The sequence below is a fragment of the Anguilla rostrata genome, chromosome 8 (genome assembly GCF_018555375.3).
Source record: "Anguilla rostrata isolate EN2019 chromosome 8, ASM1855537v3, whole genome shotgun sequence".
NCBI classification, from domain to species: Eukaryota; Metazoa; Chordata; class Actinopteri; order Anguilliformes; family Anguillidae; genus Anguilla; species Anguilla rostrata.
In genome coordinates, this window is record NC_057940.1 from 39,920,253 (window position 1) to 39,939,925 (window position 19,673).

The following is a 19,673-nucleotide window of genomic DNA, read 5'->3' on the forward strand; positions in this document are numbered from 1 at the left end:
ATAAATGTCACCTGTTCTAATTGCATGTCGCAGAGAATCACATGAAATGCTGCTCGTGAATGTTCAAGCGCTCCGGAGGCTGTCGAGATGTGATTGGATGCCACGAGGATCAGGCTTTGTAATTCTGATATGCCTCCACTACTCTAACAGGCGGTGCCAAGATCACTTTGTTGTTTATGTTCTGGGATGAAATTGATGCTGTACCACTAACGGCTTTGAGGTAAAGCATTTGCGCGTTAAAAGCATGAAATTTCAATTAGGCATGATCCGTGATAGGGATTTCTTTTTGTGACTCCCTGTCAACGTGAGACACATTCATAAGTAAGCAGGTCCCTGTAATGCCCACTCACCATATGGAGATGGCTGACTGTGAAGTCCTGTAGCTCAGCAATATTTGTTGCTAGGCATCAGCCTGGGCTCCTAGTAACAGGACTGGCGTAAATACTCCTGGACCTTGGGTACTTGTGTTTGACATGGGGACCCAGCAGGCTTGACAAATACCCTTTAGCAGGTTCAAAATGTGATGTTCTTTGTGCTGCACTGATTGATCGTGCACCATTAAGGGTTCCACAATCCATAACCGTGAAGTATTTTTTGAAGTATTTTAAGTGAAAAAATTTTAAACTAAATAAAGCAAACAGTGTTTTTTTCTTTTGGCAATAGTTCGTTATTTAACATTTTAGTTCCTCCCACATATTGAAAACGTTGGAGACCATAGAGTCTGTCCCACATGTGTATAAATCAAATCATTTTCAGTGCCCGATAAGCCTTGCGTGCCTCAGGGACTACAATAAATGATCCTCATAGGGCTCAAGGTCCTGTCAGCATCAGTCCTCAAAACAGACACTAAAAGGCAATTTTCACTGTTGTATGCCACTTTATATGATTTTTTAAACCTTTGCAGTACTTGCACATTTCATATCTTAATAGCAGGTCAAGAGATGTTTGATTAAAACATCGAGTTGCAGTGAGTAGAATTTTCCTTGCTCATTCAGACGTATGGTCTCAGTAACTTTTTCTGGGCACAAAGACCAGGTTCATCGGACTGAATTTTGAGGAAAGACAGTATGTTTGTGACTTGTTTATGACTGACAGAATTACAATACCTGCTTGTTGTAAGATGCAATAATCGGAATTGCTACTTCTTGCGACAGTTTCTGCCAATAGCAACTACAAATTAATAAAATTAACTTTGGTAAATATTCCTCTGAAATTCATAGAGGCTCATTTGTTTTTTTCAGGGAAAGAGTGTAAAATTTACTGTACAAAAATACAGCATCTATATCATGAAGACAAATGACAGAACTATAATTTAAAAGGCATTTTTTATTGGTCTCAGTTTACTTTGAGACACTTAACCTATGTAATAATGTTTCCATAGCAGCTGCTGTGTAATTGCTAAAGTACAAATTGCTATCTGAATAGCTTGCATACTGAAAATGACATGTATAATGTGAAATTAATTGTAAGTATGTTGGGCTAGAATAACAATTTATGTACTCTCTTAGTGGTAACAACAGGAATCCCACGGACTGCTGTGTTCTTATAGTATAATTATGTGCAATGGATGGGACTACACTGCAACTTTTTCAAATGGAAAAGAGCCTATTATTTAGACTCAGGTGTAATTAAATCTGCCAGTTGTTGTTGCTATGTGAAAGCCCTGTTAAATCAAGGCAACATTTTTTAATCTTTTTTTTGCTAATATGAGAATTTAAAGATGAACCTGGGTCTATCGCTAATATACTGACTCCATGATGTTTTGCAATGTTTTGACAAATAATGTTCTACGAGAACATAAAACAATGAGGCAGACAGGTGGGGTCATCTTGCAAAAGCACTGTGCTTCAGAAGAGTGATGTACCCAGCGGTGTGGGGTGGAATAATGACAGGTAGCATACTGCCATATGACTGTCTATAGCATCTCCCAGGGAAGGAGTTTCTCAGTTTGCAGGGTTTTCCCCAATTTCATTTCATAAGAGCAATGCCTCTGGTCCCCTGATTTCCCTGCTCCTGGTGCAGATGAACTGTACTCTCCTGACAATGCCTGCACAGCTCATCTTCTGAAATTCAGAGTGAAATAAAGTGGTAGTTGGATGCACTGGCTCCATAGCAAGTGCACGCCTGTATGTTCGCTGCTGATGGGATTCGTATGAATACAAGTGGGCGTTTGAAATTTGGTAGAAAGAAAACTGGAAAAAAAAAATCTATTTTTAAGCGGCTTCTAAAATTGTGTGGCATTAAGCCATTAATCATTTATTTAAACATTTATTTTGAAAAGAATTTTCTCTTTAGAGGATTAAGCCTTTTTTAATCCAAGTGCATGCTAATGTATGAAATATTTCTCTCACAAATTAGAAACAAAAATAATTTCCCCCACACTAATGTTAATTCCACAAATTTGCTAATGGAAGATTCAAAACATACACAGTGCTTGTTTAAATGGAATGAGATCGCTTGCATTTTTTATAGATGTTTCAGTTGTCATTCTCATATATTCACAAGCTGCTGTCACATTTGTTTCCAAGACAACTGTCTGCAGTCCCATACTTTTTTTTTTTGCATTGTCTTAGACTGCTTGCCGAGACTGATTGCAGAAGATGGACAACATGGGGAAAGTTGTGACTTGGCAGTCAAAATTTTAATATCATAATATTAAAACTGAGAGGAAAAGATAACTCACAAAACTTCATTACATAAGCTTTCTTTTTCTTTTTAATATAAAACACAGTGAAAACTGACCCGATTTCCACTATTTAGACCAATTGGTCCAGTTTGGCCCTTCCAAGCTTGCTTGACTATTATTAGTTACTTTGAAGTGCAGACTGAGCCATTCCTCACTGTTACAAGAGAGAAAATAATCTCATGAAATCATTGCTTCCACAGTATCTTGGCCATTACAGACATTCACAAAAATAGTCTATTTAATACTGAATGTTCATCCGCATATAGTATAGAGCAGCTTATAGTACACGTCAAATTCTTATTCTCCCCACTTATTCTTCCCAATTTGGAATTGCCAGCTACGCTTCTTATGTAACACCACCACTCGACAGCTGAAACTGGCACACTCCTCTGATGCCCACAGACCTCTTTACCACAGCACAAAAGAGCCACGTCCCAATTAGTGGAGAGGCATGCTAATACCAGCTGGTAGTATAGGGTGTCCTGGCACATTTTTGGGTGTAAAAATGCAGCAGATGCAAACCTGAAGGTATCTGTCCACCTGACGGGAGAAGAGGAAAATGTGCAATGCGAACACCGTGGGCATCAGCCTGCAGTCACGGACATAAGTCCAACTCGGGTAATAAATCTATAAGTGGATTTATTACCTGAGCACTGACCCCATCATTGACCAACTCCAGCAGTGAAATGTACAGTTGGGTATGCAAAGCGAGCAATAATTGAAAGTACTGCCAGGCACACAATCAGAGGTTCAAGGCTTGGTGAGCTTTGGTGGCTTAATTCAGGGATGATCTCATCACTCTTGAGTGTTATAAAATGACTTACTCTTTGCACAAAGTTTTCAAATAATTTTTCAAAGGGGGAGAATCAGTACCACTGCATGTTGATCAGAGAGACGTGGAGGGATGTATTTAATTAAGGTATGATAGCCCCTTGGATCGGGGATGAATTAGATTTGTAGATGTTTCTGATATAACTAGGATGTAACGGTTTCTATACATTTGTAAATCATGCATTCAAGGTTGTTGTGGTTGTTGAATGTAGTTTTTTTTTTTGTTGTTGTTTGTTTTGTTTTCCTTGTTAACAGTGTATGTGGGTTCCCATCATTTGTGACCCTTTGTGAATGGAGACATCTGGGAGGGAATAAAAAAGACAGGTAAAGACAATTAACGATACAAATAGTCCCAAGGTCTGTTATGTGTTTTTAAAATACATTTCTGTTTTAATCTGAAACAAGAAGTAGTGCAATTTTACCACTTTTGTTCTTGTCACAACTGTTGTCCTTTGTCTCAAGATTTCACTCAAGGCAAGAATTATGTTGTTGATGGAAAAAAACATAGCTATACATAAGGGGATACTGTTTCTAATACACTTGCTCAAAAGCGGAAATAAAAAAAAAAAATCAAAATAGGACATTGAAAGATTCATAACCATCTTAATCCAAGCATTCCAAAACATACTTCCAATTCATGCAGGTAGCTGCAATGCAGCATTATCATAAGGAACTAAATAGATATATGAATAAATAAGTATTAAAAAGAGAAGTTAAATTCCAACAATTTACATGTTATCCACAGAAAGAGATAAACTTTTTATCCACAGTGAGAGATTATAAAGACATCTATTCAATTTAACCACAGACAGCTCTTAGTAACAGGTTTTTGCTTCTTTTTTCATCTTATAGATATGGTATGGTTTTATTGACCGCTAACCTAAAGTATATGTGTATAGTTTGCAAATGTAAAAAAGGTAAGCCTTGTTATTCCATGTTAAAGAACAGTACGTATTGTGGTTAAATTGAATAAAGTCAAAGTCTAGTTGCTTCAGTTTATGATCACCATAAAGATGTAATAATAATTGAATGCAATTTTATTATTTATTCATTCAAAAGCTGTTAAAAATTTGAAATTGCTTTTTTATTAAAAAGTGTGTTTTACAGTGACATGTAACCGTGGATAAAGCCTCCTCTTTTAATAAATTCATTCAACGGGATACCAGAATAAGACAGTTAAAGGAATTTGCTGAGGGAATTCCAAAGCCTTGAAGTTTCCCAGATTTAATACAAATATGTCAGAGGCTAGGACCCTCTTCGTGGAAATTGTTTTAAGTTAAATATTCTTGATTCTGTGTTATTTGATTTGTTTTTTGGGTCTTCAGCAAGCAACATCAATTGAACAACAAGTGAATTATCAGCCCATTTTAGGGGGGAAAACCATGACAACAATTATCTACATTATATGAACTAATATTTCAAGCATTTATGAGCAATTCTGCAATTTATAGCTATACATGCATTAGTTGTCAAATGGAGCATGTAGTGGTGGATATTAATAACAAAAGCATGGCTGAAAAGTTTTTTTTTTTTTGATTTGCTTTGAATTTAATCTCTCTTTATAACTGTATAGTTCTCTTTAAGATCACAAAATATCGTGAGCAAGTATATATAATTTTCTCTCTTATAATCTGCACACATTAGTAAACAGAAGTTTTGGTTGGCTTGGTGTTCAGATTAAAAGTGAATACTTGTATTGTTCTTGTGGAAAGGACAAATTAATGGGAGTTATCAAATGTCTGGATTAACAATGTGCCTTTGTTTAAGAAAAACTACCAAAGATGCATTTTCTTAAAGGCACATTATCCTGCACAGAAGACATTGTGTGGAATATAATTGCATTCGCTTTTAATTGAAGTAAATGCCTTTGTACTTGATCTTGAAAATATCAAATAATATTGTATTTTACAGTCATTTATAAAATCACATATTTACAAAAGGGCTTAAATTAATAGAAAATAAAAACCCCTTTTCAGAAAATTACAGAGCTGTAATGGATCTACTTTTTTTCCTGGCATCCTATATCACTCACAGTCTTTTGAGAACAGGCTTATTTATACTTCTGAATGTTTGTATATTATTATTATTTTTATTATTATTATTTTATTAACCTTTTTGAGGATTTGGCAAACTGGCCAGTGAATGTCCTGAAGTGAGATTAATTGTATCAATTCATTAGTCATTCAACCTCAGTAGTGAGTAGTATATGCTTGTATTTGTGTCATCATAAAAGCCTGCATTTAAATGCATTTGGCTTCAACCCTGTTGTATGCTAGCAGCAGAACAAATTTGCATTTAAAACAATGGCAATAGACCTGCTTAGTACAGGGCCTGTTAAAACTGTCAAATTCCCAACTCGGAATATAGTGGTCTACCTTATTCTGATGGCTCATCTTGAAATAGATGCTTTTTTAAAAATTATTCACAGTTCTTTTCTTGGTTATTATTTGAGAGTGGCATAGTAATAACTACATTGTTATGTATGAAGTGACAGTTAGAACCCAGCCAGTACCGGTCGATTTCGGAGGTTTGTGATTTGTAATACTGTCTGTGCCGTGCTTCTCTTTTGGCCCATTAAATCACATCTAGATGGTTGAGTGCTACACATGGCGAGTGAATCCGTCGGCCGCCCTGTCCTCGTTCCCCACATCCTTACAGAATTGCTCATAAGGTCCGGCAGTCTCGGTTCGGCCTCCGTTTACATTTACGCGGGGAGTGCTGTCGAGAACGCTCTGCTGTGCTGACAAGATGGCCGACCGTCGTCGTCATCCGACACATAGCTTCCCTTGATAAGATGATGCATCTCAATGAGCTTTTCCTGGGAAAATGTGTATCTCCTTAAAAAAATAAATTGATATGTATATATATATTTTATTTTACAGATGAAAGAAGTCATTAGCATTAGAATATCTAAATGCAATTTCACCCCTCCTCCCCTTCCCTACCCAACATTGTAATTTTCTTTTCTTTTTTTGGGAAGCTTAGAACACAGAAGGCTATTCATTTCTAAACCTGAGAGCAAATATTATTATCATCCCCATGACAAATCATTCATCCATTTAACAAATAAGACCATTTTAATCAAAATTTGAAAAGCAAGTATTGTAACACAGTTTCCATTACATTTAATTGTTGGAATTATTTAAAGTGGCAAAAATGAATAGACAAACTATTTCTTTAAAAAATCATTCCAAGATTATTTGCTTTTAATATTTAATTCAATTGCTAGTTTACTATTGTGTTAAATCCTGTTTTCTGAAATATGCATACCAGTTTTACTAAGTACATGCATTTGTTTACTTTTTCAAACTGGCAAGCTTTTAAAAAATCTTTGCTGCCCCCGTTTCTATGTTCATATTTTATACAATCTTGAAAATCAAACCTCTAGATACATGTACCATACATATATGAAATGTGTGGCGTTAAAAAACAGAAATAAAATCAACCATGGCAGACCCTTTATGATATTGAATGCGCATGACTCTGATTGGCAAGAATATTTTGGCATGATCAATTTGCTGAAGTCAAAGAAACCAGTTTCCCTTCTCAAAATATAATTGCTTATAGAAAATGATACCTGATGCTTTTAAATTAGCTTCTGACACAGAGATTATTTATTTGTTTTGACTGTGGCACTGAAATCGCACTTGACTGCGTTCAATTCAAGTTAAGGTCAAAACAGGCACACTCCCTTTTAAAAAAATAATACCCCTTCCCCTCCCCCCCTCCTCTTGTACAATACTGTGACCATAGTTTTAGTGTGCAATATTTGGTATGAAACCAACATTAAAATATTGTACTCTGACTCATCCAAAGTGGATTGAGCGAAGTGTGGACATCTTTTCAGAACAACAATCCTCAGGAAAGATAGTTATCCATGCGTCATGCTTAGTATTCCCTCGGTCTTCCAGGGGAACAGTGGTTGTGTCTCTTGTCTTGTCAAAGTTGCTGTTTTTGTCCACCTTCTGCTGATTTATCAAAGAAAACATAATTTATATATACTGGAATATATATATATATAACAAAAAGTGCTAAAATGAGATTTGGTGGGAGCAGCATTTGTAATGAAGTTTTATAACGTTAAAGTTAGGTGTTGCCGAAGGCTCAAATGGATTTCCTTCTCTTCATTAGCCGGTGGTTATCCGTGAAGCTGTGGAGGCCGGGTGACACGGAGCTAATGGGCGAGGGGAAGAAGCTGTTCTTCAGGGTGCTCGGCGAGATTTCCTCGATCTTGTAGGAGACGGAGTGAAAGTACTGGGGGTTCAGCTGCGAGCTGAAGGAGTTCTGGTGGGAGGCCAAGCGGCCGGCGAACTCGTGCGAGCGGTAGCACGTGCAGGAGCAGACCGACTGCAGGTCCGTCACCTCCGCCCGGTAGCGCGAGCGCCCGTGGCCGGAGTCCTCCTGGAGGTGGATGATCATGCTGTTCCGGTTCCCCGCCAGCGAGGCGCGCTCCTCCGCGTCCCGCCGCTCGTCCTCGCTGTTCATGGTCAAGAAGCGGAGGACCACCAGGTTAAGGAAGGCCCCGATCACGGTCAGGCCCACCAGGATGTACATAAAGCTGAAGGCCACGTACAGGGGCTTCTTCTGGAGGGCCCTGTTCTTTTGGAGGGCCACAAAGTCCCCAAACCCTATGGTAGTCAATGTGATAAAGCAGTAATAGTAGGACTGGAAGAAGCTCCACTCCTCGTAGTGCGAGAAGGCCGCTGCGCCGATGCACAGGGTTCCGATGCAGGAGAAGAACCCCACGGTCACCATGTTCTCCATGGAGACGTCGGTGATCCGCATGCCGAAGCACTTCTTGATGCGCTTCAGGAGGTACTTGACGAAGGTGTTCATGCGCTCACCGAGGCTCTGGAACATCACCAGCGTCAGGGGGATCCCCAGGACGGCGTAGAACATGCAGAAGGCCTTCCCTGCGTCTGTTCCTGGAGCTGCGTGCCCGTATCCTGGGGGGGAAGGAAACAAAAATGTGAGACACGGGGCTGTTATCTGGAGAGGCAAACAGGGCTTGGGTTAGACCTTGGTGGGAACGGCAAATGAGCAAAACTGTGATGGGAAGGTGAGGTTTCATGAACCTTAAAATGGCTGAAGCCACAACGGACTGTCAATCATTGACCAGCTTGAGCTAGCCAAAGAAGCAGTTAAACACGATTCAGATCAGTGAGTTGCTGCTAGCATGTGGTGGCTTTGCCCTGGTTTCGTTTCTTGAATCCACATTCTCTCATAAAGAGCTATTCAACAGACTAGGAAGAGTGGGAAGAATTCCTGTCCAGTATAAATAAAGACTGTGGAATTATGTCATGCCAGTCTACTTCTCAATGCTGCAGTCCAGCTTTATTGTACAGTAGTCTTTAGCACTGACGCTCTGCTACACGGCTTTGCATATAAAATGAGTAAATAATCAAAGCACTTAAAATGGGCCTCCCACACTTGCCAGAGCAGGTACAGAGCACCCCATTCATCTTGTTCAGGCTCTAGGACTGTGGAGGAGTTTAATTAGTCAGAACTTTCCTCCCTTGTTCAGTGCTAAGGGGTGGTAACTTTGGAGCTATTGTTAAAAACAGATTGGTTGAGAAGCCAGTGAAGCTTTTAGCTTAATTAGAATCTGTCTGCGGGACCAGCCCAAAGCTGCTGACTCACACAGGAACATTGTCATGCTTTTCTAAAGAAGTTAATGCTGATATTTTAAAACGAAAAGGGGCAGATGGGAATGAAATTGAAATTCATATAGGATATCACTAAGCTGAAAACAAGTTGAAGGCAATAGTTGGTTGTATCTGCTGTGGAATATACCCCTGTGTATGGAACTCCTGTTATTTGAAATTTAGTTTTAGCATTTGTCTTGTTTGTTCATCTTTCTCCTTTACACAAGGGGTTTCAGTCTCACCTTCGGCCCTGTGATGTCATTTCCCAAATATACGCACTCATATGCACACAGATTTGTTGCTTACACATTGTCTTCAGTTTATTTATTGATTACAACGGCTTGAGTGAATACTCGATTCTGATTGGTCCAAGGGTGGGCATCAATTCTCAGTAAAGGGACACCTCGGCCTTTTAATAGTTCTAAAATCAATGCGTTACAAAATCCAGCATTCTAAAGCAGTTAAAACAGCAACATTATTCTTTCAATTTTGAATTGTTGTTACATCCCCTCCCATTTCAATGGCCAATTTCACAATTGATGGCAACGTTGAATCACAGTTGTAGTTACTGTTGATTGCTTCATTTAGGGTTTCCAACCATCCCGCTAAATACGGAATCGTCCCTTATTTGCACAGTAGAATAGGTGTTCCGTATTTAACTCATGGCTATGTGACGCATTTTCTTCTGTATCATTGTGAACGGTTGTGTTTATAACCGCTGTTTTGAATAAAATTCAATAATTAGCTAGCTAGCTAGCTAGCTGGGATAACAAGCATACCATGAGACCATTTTGACCTAAAACCCAGAAATTTTAAATTGGCTAGGTGACAAGTGACAGCGAATCATAAATCATATCATATGAATCATATCATAAAGCCAGCTGGCATTCAAATCTAGTTTCAGGGGGTCTTAGACGCTATGGCTACACTGCGCCGCCACAGAATTTTAAAAAGCAAGACAGTGCTAGGGAGATGGATTTGATTGAGTTATGGTTCCATGCAGTTTTCTTAAATAATGTAATGACAAAAATTACCAAAATTGGTGCTAATTGTATGGTATAAAACGGGAAGGAACTATTTTTTCTTGATAGAATCATTGTTTTAATAGAATTAACGACCAGTTGTTTTTTCTTAACAACGGTGCAAATAGAACTACCAACCAGAGTTTTGCTTGATAACGGCAAAATAATATGCCTAACGGCTGCGGAAGAATATCTCACTTTCAACTGTCAATAAAAAAAAATAAATCGAAGTCGAGAAAAATCTATAAATATAGAAGTAACCACATATAGTCATTGTTGGTAACCAGTTGTATAAGTGGAATAAACCCCTCTGGGCTGTCCCGTTATTGGAAAATAATGTACTTCGCCGGTGGTTAAGTGACCTCGGCTTCGCCTCGGCCGCATCGCCACCCCCGTCGTACATTATTTTCCAATAACGGGACAGCCTGTCGTGGTTTATTCCTTACATATATACTGTAAAAGGAGTAAGGAATCCTATGGGATGTGAAGCAGAACATTTTCTACAGAAGTGTAAGAGTACAAGTAGTTCTATTTTTTTTTAATAGATATTGGTCTTTAAAGTTTTATTGTGCAGAATGACCATTGAGGCCTGTGGTTTGAAGCACAGCATAATCTACTTTACTTGCAGTATAAAATATAGCACATGAAGAGGTTCTTGATAATGACAGGTAGTTTTTCCCAAGTGATTGACACCATGGGTTGTGTCAGGTTGGTCTGGTAGCCGTAATTGTCTGTTCTTGCTAAGGGTGTTTGATAGGGTTACACTTTTCTAGCATGCTAAATCCAGCAATGTTTAAATTAATATTTCACAGCAATACAAAAATATCACACTGGAAAGCAAATGATTGATACTTCAAAATAACTTTCTTGTGTCCTGGCAATGAATAAACAAGTTCATGAATGAATTAAGGAATAACAATGCATGATCTTTTTACAAACTTGTAAGGGTTGAAAAAGGTGACAGGTTCTGTGAAATGTAACATTCTGGTCCAAGCAGAAGAAATTTAACATTTAGAACTAACAGCCTCAATACACAGACAGTGACTAAGCAGGTCCGCTCATATTGGCATTCCCAAAGGAAATTCAAGGACTTTCAATCACCCTTTTCCAGAACTTTTTTTTTTTTTTTTTACTTTCAAGGACAACATGCAATTCAAACCCCCAGAAGGAAGCTTAAAAGATATAAGTTGATATTGACAGGTGGGGAAACACCAGCCACAATTCCTAAAGTGAATGCTTTGTCTGAAACTATAATTTGTATAGTAGACACAGTGAGGAACCCATTTCACCTTATATTGCCAATCCTTTGCCTTTTGGCTGTCCCTGTGATAATTATACCCCAACAACAATTTGTATGATAACACAATGATGTTTAACCCACCTGATTCAGAAACTCATATATATATATATATATATATATATATATATGCATACGCATTTGGAGGAATCATATTAATCACACCCCTATTTATTTAGTATCTGTGTTTTTGTAATACAATTTTGAATTCCCCACAATCTAAAATAACATGTGGAAATTACATTACATTTTTCTTTTCTTAGTTAGGCAATTTTTGATCAAAGTACATAATTTAATAATTTACTCTTCCTGTTTTATGCTACTGTAGCTCCATAAAGAATTTGTATATTTGTAGTAAAAATAAATACCACAGGATGTGCCTTTTTGCTCCCACCCTTGAAACAATGAGTAAAGAATCTAGAATATTTCATTTTTTAAATTGTTAATTATAAAAATAAATATGAATAAAACATTCATTCATTGTATTCATTAATTTTCTAAATGTATGTATTTTTCCAACATAGTTTTAATAACACATACATTTTCATTGGTTGGATACAGAACTGTATTGGTTGTGTATAGCAGTACTAAGTCTTTTAACAAGGGGTAATCAACAGTTGTTGTTTTTTTTTTGTCTATTTTGCTAAGTCCCATCAAGTGGATATGCTCAGAAATCTGAATTCTGCCATTGCAACCTGAGACTTCAGCTATAGTGAGAAATCTAATGCCTGAAAAAACTCCAGAAGTGTCCTGGACAATGATGCTTTAAAATTATGAGGCTTTCATTGGTTAATTTGACAGTCATATCTTCCAATGATGAATCAGAAATGAGCTAATGTAAAGACAACAGAAAGGTCTGGCAGCATAACCCCCACCCCCCAAAAAACTCCTCCAATTGATACGTGTGACCTAACAATAAATTTAGCTGATAGGCAAGTTTCTTCTCCTTCTGTTGTTTACAGCTCATTGCTGTGCATGTGGGATTAAAAATAAACAAGCATAACATAATTCAATGTGAAAGAAACAATCTGACAAATACATAGAACATCACCAGAACAAGGCCAGCCTTTATCGCAGATATAGGCTAATGTGAGGCTTACATACACAAAAGCTTTGCAACAAGATATTTTGTTAATGACAGATCAATATATCAACCTATAGAAGTGTGTGATTTGGAGACAAATGATGTCAAGGTGTTGATATTTAACAGATACCAAATTATACAGATAATTTATGGATTTAGATATATTTTCTCTGTTGGTGTCACAAGACATAGCACATTAACAGTATCTTTTACATTGACTCAAATGTTTAATTCACTAATGTCCATTAAACACACCAGATAATGGATTGTCATCAAATACCGGAACTGTCTGGTCATATTCCAGCCCATAACATTTAGATGTAAAATTCAGTTGTCACTTGCCAACAGAATTAACAGAAAAAGGCTTATTGCTTCATGATATGCTTTTTACCTTCTTAAAGAGAACTGCAATATAAGTAATAATTACAAAAATCTATAGAAAAAGTACCTGAGAACTGCTGCCAATTTAATTACTGTGAAAAACAAACAATAAATTCTGCACAAACAAAATTATTTACAGTTAGCTGACTTCACGGTACTAAACTTGGTTAGCTCTAGATTGAGAAGATGGATTAAATGAGATAATGGGCATTTAGATTGAAGGCTTCATTGTTGAGCATAAAGCACCTTAATCCTTCAGCTGTTGCACAATTAGCCTAGATTTTAGCGACGGTAAATTGCTTGCTAAATTGCTCAAGCAACAGTTGAACCTGCCCTGAAGTAATTGCACAGGATACATTTTCTTAACCGCACTCACTCCCAGTAACCAAGCTCCAAGTCTGATAGGACAAGACTGACATCACAACATTATCATGTGTATGCATATTTTCTTAGCAAAACCTTAAGTATTTTTGCCTGTGAAAGTCATTTAATTATCCTTACTGCAGAGGTAACAAACAACTATTTTTTCAGACAATCTGATGATAGATTCATATTATTTTTTAAGAATAGTGCTTCCAAATGGCAGTTGTCACAGATTAAAAGTAAGCTGTTAGTTGTTACATTAAGATTTTTCAAACTTCTGAGCATATACACACATAATGGTGCCGCATGCAGTCGGAATACTGGAAAAAGGAAGATCTCGATATGTTCAGTCATGCTATACTTGCTAAACTGTCGTAAAACAAGTTAGTTTTGCGGTATTTCCTGCACAACACTGACAGGGATATTTTACCATAAACTGCTCTGAATTGTTAATGCTTGCCCAAAAAGTTTGCTGACAGCTACGAAGCTGTGGCACCTAACTGCTGCAAGGCGACCTAGAAATATGAATATTATTCATATCGCTTTGAACTTGCAAGGGATGGAGTCCACACAATCTCTTCATTACCTCGATTCATACACTTATCAATCATTTATACTCGAACCACCAATCATTTTCTTCATGGCTCTCTGGTATTAATATTGTGAAATGCATTAACCCAACATCTGGCCCACTCTTATAGTTTAATCCAACTCCATACAGGCCAGATGATGATAATGATGATGGTGGCGATGATGACAATGATGATAATAATAATAATAATAATAATAATAGTATTGCCTCTCAAGGAGGGGTATTTTACAGCCTGCTTAAACCACCTGTGTATGTAGTCTAGTCTTTGAGCACAACGGCTGCGCAGTGGACAGCAGAGTGGAAAGTAATAGCACAGGTAGAACATGCTTTTTAAACTATACATGCTAATCTTTGCTCTCTTGAAATGACAGCGGATATCACAGTGATAGGAAATGGCAAAAAAAAATATGTCTGAGCATCCAAAATTGGGGGTCAAATTCCAAACTTTTATTCACCCAAAAACCCCAACTTAGTTATTCATCGTGTAGTAGTTTAAGTGGAGATTAAGCTTTATTCAAACAATTCAAAAAGGTGCAGAACAGATGGTCAGTTTTCATTTTAAATTTTCAGTTTAAATTTTGTTAGGATGCCCAGGTAATTTCTTTACGATTCATCCATAATATGTATAATGCTGTGCAATATATTTTAAGCATTGTTTTTTTATGAAATAGAGGCTCAATTCATAAATTGGCCAACACTATCGCATAATTGATGCACTATTGCATGGTTCTTAATCAAAGCCACAAAGCTACAAGTTTTCAGCTAAGCCAAAAATGCTGTCAGACAAGTCAGAGTTATATTGCATTATGCTAAATTGTATTCAGTGTTTCATATGGTAATGGAGAAAGTTACTTTCACCACAGGACTCTGACTTGTGAAGCGGAGTGTGTGAATTCCTTCTTAAGTGTCTGAACTGCATAACCATTTTCAACAGACCAAACGCAAGGTCTGGCAGAGCAATCAGTGTATCTAGATACACTGTTATTTATTCTCCCCTAAGGAAAGATTCAATGCTACCCTCTCATCCCCCAAAGGAAATCATGCTTCCAGTCTTCTGATTGGCTGATCAAGAGACAATAACCACCAGAGCTGTGCCAGGCCTCCTGCGCATGGCAGGAACTTGTTCATCTCTGAGCCACTGGCCCATGCTATTCACAGTGTATCTTTGACCATTTCTGCACTGTTACATTTTGTCTTATGCCTGGTGCACACTACACAACTTTTAAAATCCTAACAAAATCCTAACAACGGCAAGCATGTCACACTTAACGACTGTCTTCCCTAAAAATCGCTGGTATTTTCATCCTAGAAACACTCAACTTACAAAAGACTGGTAATCACAAGGGGTCACACACTACAGGATTCATGATAAACTAGATCTCTGTGTGCTGTGTTGTCGCAAGAGCACATGTGCAGTGCATGTGCATTCAAGGATCTTTGCCCGCAAAATGAAAATGGATGACAACAATTGACAGCAGATAGCGGTGGCACTTGTCTGTGTGCTATTGTGTGTGGAAACACTGCTTAAAAAAAGAAAAGACAAGAAGATGGTTAGCAAGACAGGGACAGCACAGTCTGTCCCTCCTTCAAAGAGAGTTATAGGTAAAATGATAGCGAGCTCGATAAACTATTTAGTCTCGCTTTAGTTGAGGAGAACAGGGATGAGCTGATGTAAACAAAGAAAATATCACATCTGATCTAACCATGTTATAGGCTAAAGCAATGATAGTATATCACCTTATCTCCCCCTCAGACACAAGAATCATTATATTAAAGCTCAATAAAATCACTCCACATGGCAAAAGCAGTTATGCCTCTAGTTGATTCACCATGTCTACTATATAACCCAATAACTATAAGCTACATGCCGAAAGCTCATTGGCCGTTGACGGTTCCGCGTGTAAATAAGAGTGTTTGTGTATCACATGCTAGACACAAACCATGCCTTAAGACTTAAGATAAAATCAGGCCAGTTTAATATTCTCGCAAGAGTCACAGATGGGCTTACGACTGGATCGGGTGAGTCTCTGACCATGTCACATTAGAAGATTGTTGGTCACGGGCACGTGCACCGATCAAGCAAATATGGGATTTTTGTTGAGACTCTCTCAAGATCTTGAAAATTAGTCTGCGACACAAAATCCTGGCTACAATCGTGCAGTGTGCACGAGGCATTACTCGCAGTTGATGCCAGAACAACAGAACATCTGCAGTGTCTGGAATTCACATTATCTTCATTCGTACCGCCTCCTTCCATTCCAAAATATCCTGTTTTCCCATGCCTTCAGGCGACAGTCACATGACAGTTACACTACAGTAACAGAAACCATGGTAAAGCCACTGCTGAAGTGTCAGCTAAACAGTGTCCCAGAGGTCAGACAGGTGTGTGCAGCAAGCTCACAGATGTCACAGATCAAGGGGCCTTGATCCACCATGTCCATCTCACAGCTATTATAAATGTGCAGGTAGATCTGCCAAGCTCTTTATTTCCCAGAGCCCTTGATTCGCAGGCCTCTTAATGGCCACTGATCTCCTTTATCTGCACACAGTGATGGCTTCCCCGGAGACATAATGCTTGGAGTGCTGTAATTAAATGGTATTATTAATGCTATCATCGTCTGTGTTGTCTGTTTAATTAACTCTGGAGTAAATGACACCCTCCTCTTCAGTCATCTCAGCTACCCTGAACTCTCAAGCACATGTACAGAATAAGCTACTACTGTGGAAGAGGAGAGAGTTATCGCTGATTCCTAAAAACGTTTTTTATCCAATAAAACTTTGTCAACTTCAGTTTTAAGTCCACGTGTGACATGCCAATTATTTTTGTTAATACTTAAAGCCATGTCTCTGCCAAACTGTTGTTTCTCACAAGCCCTAGTCATTAAGCAGGATAATTAGTATCGATTATTAAGGCTATTAGAATTCCTGTGAAGTGATTAAGCATTCATAAATTATCTTGCCACCTGTAATTGTAGAAACAAAAATCATATTTTATAAGTGACCCTACTGAGTTTTAAAACCGAGTTCACATGTCCTAAAGAAAACCTAAGACAATTCACACGTATACAAACATCAATGAATACGTATATCTAATGGCACCTTCCAATTAGTTTTAGGTCTGAATGTGTGAAGAACTTTAAAATAAGGAGCACCATAACGTGCGCACGCCCTCATAGAAGTTTCTCCTACCGGCGCTGTCATTCATAGTCAAAGCTGTGATGAGCATGCAGAGGCGGCTCACAGTAGTCAACGTGGGCGGGCGGCCTCTGTTTTTGTTGCTTTGCTGTGGATTACAGGGTTCAAACACAAACAGTCTGCACAAGGCCTTCTGTGCTATCTGCTGAATGGAATCAGCACGATAGGTATCAACTTAATCCTCTTTGCCTCTTTGGAAGCCTGGGGCAGCAGCCATGGACCTCTGCATTTAGAGGGCTCTGAGACAGATACTAGATATCATTCAGCCGCGTTTAATTCAGATGGCGAAGGGCAAAGCTCAAACATGGAAAAGCAATTCATGTCTCAAGCAGTCAGTCATACATGCGGCTCTGACATGTTATTCTGGATTATCAAGAGATTTTAACGTCATACGTAGAAAAGTGAAGTGTGTGTACGGGTCCCTCACTGCAATTTACTGACATGCATGTAGGCGTTCACATTTTATGCACTATGTGCATCGAAGTAACAGTAAGTCGGCAATGATTTCATTTTTTCAAAATGTGCAATAGATGTTATTTACTCACCGCGTAACCCTGTTTTGGCTGCAATAAATTCTCCCATGTGAATGATTCATTAAATTTAATGCAGACAAGATACGGGGCTTCCACAGATCAAGTGATTACACTTTCCACTGATCAAAGTAATCTGAAGGCATCTATTTCAGTGGTAGTTTCGCACACAAAAAAAGTCATTGTCTTCAGCCCAGCTCCAATGTAGAATACACAGAAGACTGAGAAGAGGGCAAAACAGGAGAACTGAAAGTTCTTCATTTAATTTATTTATTTTATTTGGTGCTTTTTCTTATGAATCAATACATTGATCATACAACTGTAAAACTAGTAATAGTATGCAGTGCTGTGAAAAAGTATTTGCCCCCTTCCTGATTTCCTGAATTATTACATACTTGTCACGTGGAATGGTTACAGATCTTTAGACAAAATGTAATATTAGACAAATAGGAACCTGAGTAAACACAAAACACATGTTTGAAAAATTATTATTTCATTTATTTTATGGAGAAAGTTATCAAACCCTAATATTACCTGTGCAAAAAAGTAATTACCCCCTTAAACTTAAAAATTGATTGCACTTTAGAAGCAATAACTGCAACCAAAAACTTCCTATAATTTGATGTCTGTCTTTCACATCACTGTGGAGGAATTTTAGCCTACTCCTCTTTGCAAAACTGTTGTATTTCAGACAAACCTGTAGGTCTTTGAGCCTGAACTGCTTGTTTCAGGTCCTGCCACCACATCTCTATTGGGTTCAAGTCAGACTTGACTAAGCCGCTCCAAAACTTTCATTTTGTTTTTCTTTTCAGCCATTCAGATGTGAAATTGTTTTTGTGTTTTGGATCATTGTCTTTCTGCATGACCAAATTATGCTTCAGCTCATGGACAGATGACCGGACATTCTCCTTAAGAATTTTCTGGTACCGAGCAGGATTGATGGTTTCTTCAATAATGACAAGTTGTCCAGGTCCCGAGGAGAAGTATCCCCTCACCATCAAATTACCACCTCCATGTTTGACTGCTGGTATGATGTTCTTATGGTGAAATATGGTATTTGTATGCTGTACTTTACAGCAGACATAATGGGACCTGTGTCATCCAAAAAGTTCCACTTTTGACTAATCTGTCTATAGAACATTATCACAAAAGGTTTGGGGATCATCCACGTTCTTTTTTTGCAAATGTAAGACAAGCGTTGAGGTTTCTGTTAGTTAGCAGTGGTTTCTGCCTTACATGAATCTCATTTTTGCTCAGTCTCTTTCTAATTGTGGAGTCATGAACACAGACCTTGCTTAGGCTAAACAGGTCTGCAGTTCTTTGGATGTTTTTCTGGAATCTTTTGTGACCTCCTGGATGAGTTGTCGCTGCACCCTTGGAGACATTTTGGCAGACTGGCCACTCCTGGAAAGATTCACCACTGCTCCAAGTGTTTTGCATTTGGAGATAATGCCTCACTATGGTTTGATGGAGTCCCAGCACCTTAGAAATGGCTATGTAAACCTTTCCAGACTGATATACTGCAACAGATTTTTTTATAATTTCTTCTGAAATTTCCTTTGATTGTGGAACAGTGTACTTGAAGAAACTTTGTGGTGACTACTTCACTCTGATGGTAAGGTTCAATATGAGGGAGGTTTAGATTCAACAGGGCTGGCTGAAATCAAGCCTGGCTGTGTTCAATCAGCTGAATCTAATTATCAATTCAATTTGGTTAATTGTCTGAAAAGTCCAAAACGTTATGCTTTTTCCCAGTAATGAATGTTTTGTTTGTGTAGGCAGTGTGTCTGGTGTCATTGTCTTGCTGTAATATGTGCAGGCCAATGAGGCTGGAGGAATTTATTTGTAAAAAATCTGTCCATACACTTCTGAATTCATCCTACTGCTGCCATCCTCCGCTACATCATCAGAAAATAAGAGTGGGCCTGTTTCAGAAGCAGCCATACATGCCCAAGTTATGACACTACATCACCCATATTTCACAGATGAAATAGTATACTTTGCATCATGGGCTGTTCCTTCCTTTCTCCACACTTTCTGCTTTCCA

The 19,673-nt window shown here is 38.2% G+C and overlaps 1 protein-coding gene across 1 annotated transcript in view; it reads right to left on the reverse strand.

Annotated features, from left to right (window-relative positions):
* Window positions 1–3,748: 3,748 nt before the first annotated feature.
* kcnk9 (potassium channel, subfamily K, member 9) overlaps window positions 3,749–19,673 on the reverse strand; it is a 58,524-nt gene continuing 42,599 nt past the window's right edge. Inside the window, exon 2 of the mRNA XM_064348235.1 lies at window positions 3,749–8,463. Coding sequence (XP_064204305.1) covers window positions 7,622–8,463 — 842 coding nt within the window. The 3' untranslated portion in view covers window positions 3,749–7,621. The remainder of the gene's footprint in view (window positions 8,464–19,673) is intronic.